The following is a 9,871-nucleotide window of genomic DNA, read 5'->3' as shown; positions in this document are numbered from 1 at the left end:
AATTTTAACAGAATTGATAAAAGTTGGATAAATCACACATAAATTGAAAAGTTATCAATAAATTACATTTTAACAAACTGAATCTCATTTTTAGAGCACCAGACTAATCACAAATTAAGGGAACCACGAGATGGATCCTTTTGTAAAACCAAGAATATTTAGTTATGGTGAATAAGCACCTTCCCTCAGTTTAGCATTTCTGTAAAAGTCAAATTTCACATAATAAACTTTCTTAAAGGAGGGCACACTGGTCATGAGGGTCCTAGAAATTCACCACCATGAGAAAAGCCATGTCAAACCTATCCTCAACCCACTCAAACACTACAGTCAAGCAAAATGCTCGCAGGAGAAAAGAGTCCATAACCGCCCCATTCATTAAATCCATGTGGGCGACCTCTTCAGGCAGTGACCACAGACAAGTCATTTCTTCTCACTGACGTTTCTGTGGCCCCTCCGTTCTTCTCAGGAAGCGCTGAGCAGGAGAAGAGGACTCGCCACCACTCCTTCTGGAAGTGGGAGGCGCTGTACAAAATAGGGTTGACAGCAGAGTTGGCAAAGGTAAACACCACAATCCAGAAGAAAAGAGATGGCCAGATCACCAGGTCCTGCTGGAAATTCTGGATTAAAATCAGAAAGATGGTGATGATGATGGGGCTCCACATGATGAAAAATGAGATCATGAGCACCAAAAGAGTCCGGAAGAGCTTGTAATCCTGATGGGACACTCGGAGGTGGTGGTCTTCTGAATAGGCCAGGTTGGCATTTAACCTTTTTCTGGAAGCTTTTGTAATCTGCAATAACAAAACAAATTGTTGGATGATGCTGAGAAATTTTTGAGTCCTTTTTCCATTAAGGAATCTTAATCTTAAAGGGCTGTTTTTTAAAAATTGCCTATTGCCTAAGTCCTAAGAAACATGACATTATTGGAAAGATTCTGGGCTATCAAACTCATAGCAGCCAGCAAAACTAAAAAGTTCCCTGGGGAATGTTTTAACAAAATAAATGAAAATACAATGTAAATAATGTAAATTTGTAGTTTTCTAAGACAACAAGAAGGGCTGGCAGGGCTTTTCTCGGAGACAAAGCTCTACTTTATATAATTAATGAGTGATGCTGCTATTAGAAAAAGGGAAAGGAAGAGAGGAGAAAAGAAGGAGGGAGAAGGAAGAGAAGAAGAAGAAGAGAAGGAAAGGAAAAGAAAGGAAAGGAAGGAGTGTAAATTAGAAACAGAAGATGGGCTTGAGTTAGTGAAGAAAAAAACATAAATATGGTCATTCTAGGAGAGAGAGGGTCATCTTTTGATAGTCATTAAATAATGTATTAAATTGTAGGAGAGAATTCAGAATGCTATGATTCAGGGGGAGGAATTCTGCAACAGGAGTTACAGGACTAGAGTTCAACCTGTGTGACATGGACCCTGTCCATGACCCTTTCCAGGCCTTAGTGTCCTGATCTATAAAAGGAGGGTATGAGGCCAGGCTTCAAAGGTCCCCTTCCAGCTCTGCCTCTGTGCTGATCAGTAAAATGCATTAGAGCCTAGAGCCTGTCATTCTGTGAGGCTTTCTCCCATCAAAGACTAGAGCAAGAAGGGAGAGAATGGAGGAATTCAGAGTAACCTGGGAAGAGAGGTATGAACTAGTGGAGAGTGGTATAAGCAGGACCAAAAAAATAAAACACAGGATTGCTACAGTCTAAATGAAAGTACTACTAGAGGAAATTGAATGAGGAATGTCTAAAAACTGATAATGGTCCTGGAGATAAGATCATGAAATAAAGTTCTCTTTTCTTGAAACATAGAGGTAGGAGAGAAAGACAGAGACCAAGAGAAAGGGAGGAAGAGGGAGAGAGACAGAGAGAGGAGAGACAGAAAGAGAAAAGAGGGAGAGAAGAAAGGAGAGGGAGAGAGAGACAGAGAGAGAGAGGGAGAGGTAGAAAGTGAGAGACAGATGAGACAGATAGAGAGATAGAAGGGGAAGAAAGAGACAGACAGAAATAAAGAGAAGAGGAAGAGAAGGAGGGAGGGAATGTCTAAAAATTGATAATGGTGTGGGGGGAGATAAGATAATGAAAGAAAGTTCTCTCTTCTCAAAACACAGAGGCAGGAGAGAGACAGAGCAAGAGTGCAAGGGAGAGGGAGAGAAAGAGGGAGAGGGAGAGGGAGAGGGACACAGAGAGGTGAGAGAGACAAAAAGGCAATTGAGAAAGAGGAGAAGGGGAGGAGATAAAGAGACAGAGAGATAGAGAAGGATAGAGACAGAGAAAGAAAGAGAGACAGAAGGGGACAGGGTGAGGAGAGAGAAAGAGAGACACAGAGAGAGACAGAGAGAGGAAGAGAGAGGAAGAGAGACAGAGAGACAAGAGAGATAGAGACAGACAGAGATAGAGTCAGACAGACAGAGACAGGGAGAGAGAGAGCGAGAGAGAGCACTGTTGCCTCATTTTTTCCCATTCCTTGGGACCTTAATAATAATAATTCTTATTTATACAAAGCTTGATGGATATAAAGCTCTCCCAACAAGCCTGTCCCTAATGTAAGAGTTAATTTTCCGGTTTACAGGGTGGGAGGTGAGGCTCTGAGACTCTGCTCCAGTCACAAACCCATTAGGTAGGACAAGGAGGTCTTGCACCCAGGCCTTCTTCCCTCTTCTGTACCGACTCACCTTGCTGGCAGAAGCAGCCAGGCTGGGGCCTGAATCACCTAATGCCTCAAGCATTACACATAACAAATGTCTCAGTGTCTGGATCTGAATAAAGGCTGGTTAAAGGCTTATGGACTGCACAACCCACTATAATATCTACTCCTTTCCTCTGAATTGAAATGCTGTTCATATATTTGATGAGTGACTGTGGCCGAGGCAGAGGCTTGTCCTGCGGGACTCCAAAGGACAGAACCAGAACCAACAAGTGGAAATGTGGGAGAGCCGGATTTGGCTAATCAAGTTCCCCATTCATAAAGTTCTTCCAGTGGAGGCCAGATGCCCACCTATCAGGGATGTTGTATGTAGATGGGATTCTTATGCTCTCAGAGATAGCAGGGCTCCGTGGAGAGAGCTCAGGCTCTAGGGAGAAAGGTTCAAATTCACCCTCGGACCTTTATTACCTATCTGGCTGTGGGTGAGTTATTTAGCCCCGCTCTCTGGCTTTTGGTTTCCTCATCAATAAAATGAAGATTTAAATTTGAATTTAAATTAAATTCAGGTAACCTCTGAGGTCCCTTTTAATTCTCTGGCCCCCTGATCCTAGTCTGTTCCCAGGAATGAGTAAGGAATAAGGACGACAAACATACCTGTAAGATTTTGGAGTAACTGATCACGATAACCAATCCTGGTACCAAAAAGTTCAAAATCGCAAACAAGACATCCCAAGAGATCTCTCCTTCGAGGCTGGGCCAGACCAGTGTACAAATCTGAACTTCCTATGGAGAAAGAACAAGGAGACACTTCTGGATTAACTTTTGGCTCTTAACCCCACGTAAGATGCTCACGTTCGTTGGTTTTTGGTCGCATTCCCTCTCTGTGATCCCTGTTGGGGTTTTCTTGATAAAGACACTAGAGCGGTTGGCCACTTCCTTCTCCAGCTCATTTTACAGATGAGGAAACGGAGGCAAGCAGGGTAAAGTGACTTGCCCAGAGTTATAAACACTAGTAAGTGTCTAAGGCTGGATTTGCACTGAGGAAGATGAATCTTCCTGATTCCATGCCCAGTACTTGATCCACCACACCACGTAGCTTCCCCAATAATAGGTGTTAAGTTGAAAATAATTTCTTTCTGGTCTTTAGGATGTGTAGCAGGTCTAGGAAGTGTCTCAGAGATCACCATGCTCTCCTCTTCCATTTCACAGATGGGAAAACTGAGTTCTGGGGACCATTCCTCTGAGAAGATGGTGGCACATACACACTGATACCCGTGTCAGCGTCACTTCAATATCCAGCAAAATCTCACAAATAAAGAGAAGATGAATGTGTATTTGGAAAGGCAAGCAGCGAGCACTAAGTATCAGTATAGCTTGGGAGAGGGTAGGTAGAATTGATTTAGAGCCAGAAATCCTTTTAGAAGTCATTGAATCCCATCCCTCAATTTTGCAGATGAGGAAATAGAAGCCTATAAAGGCTTAAATGACTTGCACAAAGGTCTGAAGGATTGGCACCTGGGCTCCAACTCTGTTATTCTTTCCATTCTACCATACTCAGCCGCCCTTGCCCAATCAGCCTTCTTGTTGATAGGTCTGATTTTGGGTGGGCAGGGAGGTCAAAGGTCATCCTTTTCATCCATATCAAAGATAATGAATTTGGGAATTGTCTGGAGGCATCATGTCCATTAGGGCAATGATGCATGGGTCCCTGGAGCTGGACCTTCAAGTCCTTTTTGGACAGGGAGACAGATGAGGGCTGCTGAAGACTCAATATTAAACCAAGATTTCCAGAAAGCATTCATTTGGCAAAGACTTTAAGGCCAGTCTGGCCAAGGAGACAGAAAGATGGCAGAGAGGCGTCCCGGTTGGGTGCATTTGAGAGTAGTCGTAAAGTAAGGTGTTGGTGTCAACTTGAAGAAGGGTCATCATTCCTTGCCACCCCAGCTGAAGCCTGCCGGTCCCTCGTTGGGGAGGGATCCCCCAAAAAGCTCCATGACACATTTCCTAACCAAATGCAGCCTGGGTGACCTGAGTCCATCTGACTTCTGGAGAAGCGGCTGCTAAAATACTGTGGGGAAGATCCCTGATCATGCTTACAAGGGAAAGGATGACCTCCAAGCCCTTTCCCAGGCTAGGGTTTCCTGAAGGAGAGAATCAGGAGTTTTCAAAAAATAAAAAACAGATTCTAGGCTAAAACAATGATCTGAAATGACCCTGATGAAAACGAATAAGGATATGTGAAAGACCTGGATTTCAGGTTCAACCAATCAATTAAACAAATACAGGATGGGGCGTTCAATCTAACCTTTGGCTTCATTGATAGAGAAGGATTCTGTGCCTGGAAAAAGGAAGGGGCAGCCACCAACCCCTGCCCTGGTCAGAGCACCTCTGGAACCTCTGTGCAGGGACCTGGGCAAGACTGCTGACACAGGAGAAGGCAAGGAGGTCAGACAGGGAGGAGTGTTAGAAGAAAGACGTCTTAGGGAGTAAGGAGTGCCATCTTTGAATATTTGAAGGAAAGCAGGATGGCCAGTTAGGTGGGGCAGGGGATAGAGCCCCTGGCTTGGAGTCAGGAAGACTCAGTTCAAATCCAGCCCAAGACATTTATAGTACGACCAAAGCAAGCCACTTCACCCTGTTTGCTTCCATTTTCTCATCTGTAAAATGAGCTGGAGAAGAAAATGGCCAACCACTCCAGGATCTTTGCCAAGGAAACCCCAAATGGGGTCCAGAAGAGTCCCCCGAGATTATAATAGAATACCATCCTTGGAGTCAGCAAGACCAATGTGTGTGCCTGGCCTCAGGCCAGTCACTTCACCTTTTTCAGGTTTCTCCCTCTCTGTAAAATGGTGTGATATATTTCTATATTACATCTATTTAGAAGAGCACCTCTAGCAAAGGCTTGTTCTGTATACCAAGTGAGACTCTAAAGGTGAACTGCTTTGCAAGCCTTGATCTGTCCATGTTGGTTATCATTCTCTAGATAAGGGAGATTTCTCATCTTCAGGGATGAGGGAGGTTCTGATCTTCAGACTTATACAGAATAAATCTAGTGTAGTTCTGAAGATCAGAACCATTTAGATCTGAGCTCAGTCAAGAACTTCTTAATTTTGGAGCCCGGAGCGGAAGGAGATGGGCTTCCTCAGGGGGAGTTCTTTATCCCTCTCAGTCACCCATCAGGGATGTTTCCTGCATAGGGCAGGGGGAAGGTCTGACTGGAATGGCCCTGAAGGTCTGACCCAATTCTATAACTCTTCCCTGAGTCTCTGGTTTAATGCCTTCAGTGCTGGAATAAAGTATCTTTAGGGCAAAGGTCCAGAGGTGTTACTTTTTTTCCCCTTACATTTATATGGCATGTGTAAATTATTGCCACTAAACTGTACAGGCCAATTTAGGCCAAAACCCCTAGAAAGAGCAAAAGGTTAACAGTTCTAGCTCACGAAGAACTACCCTCGTCACCTGGGGCAAGGAACTTCCTTGCTCTCTGACTCCTTTTCCTCATTCTGTAAAAAGAGAAATCAGACCAGAAAGAGTTCTTAACTGGGTCTGCAAACTTATTTTTTAAAGTATTTTGAGATCTGTATTTCAATATGACTCGTTTCCCTTATAATCCCGTGCATTTAATTTACGTCTATAAAAACATAATTCTAAGAGGGCTCCACCAGACTGCCCATGGAGGCCACAACATGGAAAAAGATGGAAGAAGCTTCTGGTCTGGATCTCTTAGGCCTCCCCCGTTTCTAAAGAACTAGAACTTCTCTTTTTATTATTATAAGGAGAATAATAACAACCCACTTAGTCATGTAATCCTTCTTAGAGAGCCCTATAAAGTGCTTTTCTCACACAGAGTAGGAAGTCCAATTAGGCAGATGGGAAAGATGTGGAATGATTTGCCCAGAGTCTGCCTCACAGTGTGAGTCATATTTGAATGTGGGTCTCCCTGATAGCAAGCCCTGAGCTCTAGACATTGAACCACCCTTAAATAAAGGTCATAATAAAGAATTTGAACCCAGTTCCTCTCTCCCCATTGAACACCTCATCCACGTTATGGATAAAAAGAATCCGAGAAAAACCTCGAGAGGGAGAAAGAGAAAGATCAGAGGAGATGAAACAGTTTCCCTAAAGGCACGGAGGCCATACTGAACCTCTAGAAGAGCAAACTTCACTTCAAACACAAGAGGACAGTTAGGAAGAAGCGGATGGAGGATTTGAATCTGTGTCTTCCAAGCTGGGGCCTTTCCCGGGGAGAGGAATTAAAATGGGTCAGGAAGATGGGAGGGGGGGCGGGATTCATCCGGATAATACAAAAGGGAGAACAGTCTGGTCCGGGAGTCCCGTATTCAATACAGGGTCAAACAGACCCTAAGGAAGCTCCGCGCCCCCCTTCTCCCCCCCACCCCGCCTCCCGCCGTGGTTTTAGGGTTTGTTTGTCTCTTTCCCTTTATCTCCAAGGCCTAAAGATTGGGTGGGGCGGTTGGCCCATAAAAGGCCTTTCATAAAAGCTTGTGGCTTGGAAGGGCAACTTTTAAAGGGAGCTTTAAGCATCAGGTGTTCCCATTATCTGCCCAGGGCCGGTGAGATCACAGGGTAGCGCAGTCCCAGGAGGGAAAAGCCCCGCCGGCCGGGGCCATTTCATCTATGGGCTCCCCGGACACTAGGGAGGCTTCCGAAGTAGTTACTGAATGAGTGCGAAAGCCAAAAGGCCTCAAGGGAGAGGGATGATCTGAAGTCCTAAAAGAAAGATTCAGGCCCGAGGGAGATGTGGCTCACCGGAAACCTGACCTCTTTTATTTCCTTAACACTTTGGGGAGGGGGGTACTAGAAACCGCTGAAAAAAGGAGGGGAGAAACGGGATCTGCCGGTGGAATTTGTAAAGCAATTAGCACTAAAATACCGATGGGCAGCATTTGCATCCAGCTCCAACGTTAACAAAGTGCTTTTTCTAGGCTAAGGCGAGGACCAGAGGCGCCCCAAGGAAATCGAATACAAGTTCCGGACTCCACACAGGTCTGCCGCCCAGGAGAAACTACACCCCAAGTGGCGGTTTGTTTTGTTTTGAAAGGCAGATTCCAGGCCTTTGGGAGGGGAGGGGCTCTTCACTCATCCCGGAGGAGATGGCCCCAAGAAAAAATTAGGAAAGATTTCTTTATTCTAATTTCTATTTTCAGGAATTTAGACATTCTTAATTCAACCAGTTAAGAAGGAACTTCCAAATACATGCACGGGAGTTCCGTCTGGGTTTAGATCGGAGTTCTTCACCAGAGGACTGCAAACTTTGTTGTTGTTGTTGTTTTATTGGTCTTCGACATAAAGAGTTTCTTTTGTACTTCCAAGGATTTTTATTTTGTGAGTTTCAAAATAGGATTCAGAGAAGGGGGGTGAGCACAGGTTTCATCGGATTGCCAAGAGGGTCAGTAACACAAAATAGATTAAAGGTTGCTGGTCTCCCCTAAATCAAGCCTCGGTGGCCCTCTGGTCACCGTTTCCTCTTCTCTCCACCCCACCCCAGCTCAGGGAGCCAAGCAGGTGTGTCCCTAAGTTCCTGGTTCAGTCATCTATTTGCACTGGGCTCAGCACCTCGGCCAGCCCCGGGGACTCGACCGAAGCTCTCTACGAAAGCAGACCCAGCAAAAAGAGTTGTCTGCAGACTGAGCCTGGGCGCAGGGTGCAAAGAGGAGACCTGCCGGGGTCCTGCTTCGCCAATGGGCACCTGGGGACAAGATACGGCCCGGGTGTTTGCGTCCTAGGACTATGAGTAAAAAACCACGGTTCCTGTTTTGTTCCGCGGCTCCCTCTCAGAAAAGGAGGAAAATTAACTGGGCTCCGGGAGAGAGGTCAAGCCTAGGGGAGGGGGCGAGGCAGCGGGGTCCAGGAGCTACTAAATGCCCAATGGAGGGGACTCACCCGCTCGCTTCCCTGTGCCTTCGCACACTATACAGGGGCTGGAAATGGCTCATCTAGTGCCCTCGTCTTTCAGAAGAGGAAAGCGAGGCGCGGAGAGGTGGCAAGAGATCCAAGAGCCAGGGTTCTCACGCACCCAGGTCCTAAGACCGGCCCAGTGCAGCCCCTTTTCTACTCTTGCTGCCCCACCAGGTCTAGGTCCCCACTGCACGGGCTGCGGCCCCGCCCCCCTTCCCCCAAGGCTCCCTGGCTCCTCTCTTACACCGCCCAGGGGCGCAGCAGCAGCGTGGCCACCCTCGAGCGTCCCGCTCCCTTTCTCGGGCAGCGCTCACCTTGTCGTGGCCGTCTACTAGCTGGCGGCGCACGGAGAAGAAGACACCCAGCGGTAGCGAGGACAACGCGGCGTAAGTCCAGATGAGCGCCAGCAGAGTGCCGCGGGACGCGGGACCCAGCCCCTGTGCGCTGGGCTGCATGCGCACGATGCACACCAAGCGTTCCAGGCTGACAGCAGCCAGCGAGAGTATGGTGACGCTGCCACTGAGGCTCATCACGTAGACTAGCAGGTGGCAGGCGAGGTCGCCCAGCAGCCACGCCTCGGTCCAGCGCACTGCCAGCACCGGCGGGATGGCTGTGATGAAGAGCAGGTCAGCGCAGAAGAGGTTGAGCACCAGGCAGGTGGCCGTGCCCCGACGCCGCTGGCGCGCCAGTAGCTGGATGGCGCATACATTGCCCAGCAGGGACACCACAAAGATCAGGGCTAGCGCCGCTGACTCCAGGGCACTCAGGGTCAGCCAGCGATCTCCCTTGAATTCTGAGAAAAAAGGAAACAAAGTCCGGTTGTCCGGGGGCAGACTCCTCGGAGAGGGCAGCGGCGCCCCCCAGGCTGCCCAGGGCACCGCAGGGATGTCCAGGAGCTGCAGCATCGCGCCCCTGGCCGCCCGCCGGCCCCCAGACGTCAGCCTGCGCGTGCTGCAATCATCTGGCCGGCTGAGCCTGGCAGGAAAGAGGAAGGAGGCGGTTCTGACATCTCCCCTCCTGCCCCCTCCCAGGATCCGTGCACTTTACTGCTCCCCGTGGGCCCGGGAACGAGGAAGTGACTGATGGGGGAGGGCTGGATATACTCGGCCTGGGCGGGGGAGAGGGCGCCGGCTTCCCAGCTGTGGGGCTGCTGGTGCCCGGCGCACGGGGCGGGGATGCCCCGCCAAGCCCCACGGGGTTCCACGCCCCGCCCAAGTTCCCTTTGGAAAGGCCTGGCCCGGCGAGCCCTTTTGAGGTCCTTCCCCTCCCGGAGAGTGCCCTAGACTGATTCCTTCCCCTGAGAGACAAAGTACACTGGTC

At 48.2% G+C, this 9,871-nt stretch overlaps 1 protein-coding gene across 1 annotated transcript; it reads right to left on the bottom strand.

Moving 5' to 3' along the window:
* Window positions 1-269: 269 nt before the first annotated feature.
* On the bottom strand, window positions 270-9,456 carry FFAR4 (free fatty acid receptor 4). Its single transcript, XM_044662635.1, has 3 exons — window positions 8,866-9,456; window positions 3,287-3,415; window positions 270-791 (listed from the first exon to the last, which is right to left on the bottom strand). Exons 1-3 carry the CDS (start codon window positions 9,454-9,456, stop codon window positions 399-401), a joined length of 1,113 nt encoding a protein of 370 aa, XP_044518570.1. The 3' UTR covers window positions 270-398.
* Between the last annotated feature and the right edge of the window lie 415 nt (window positions 9,457-9,871).

This window comes from Gracilinanus agilis, chromosome 2 (genome assembly GCF_016433145.1).
Source record: "Gracilinanus agilis isolate LMUSP501 chromosome 2, AgileGrace, whole genome shotgun sequence".
Taxonomy (NCBI): Eukaryota; Metazoa; Chordata; class Mammalia; order Didelphimorphia; family Didelphidae; genus Gracilinanus; species Gracilinanus agilis.
The sequence above is the reverse complement of the archived record's forward strand: the minus strand, read 5'-3'. Positions and strand labels throughout refer to the sequence as shown.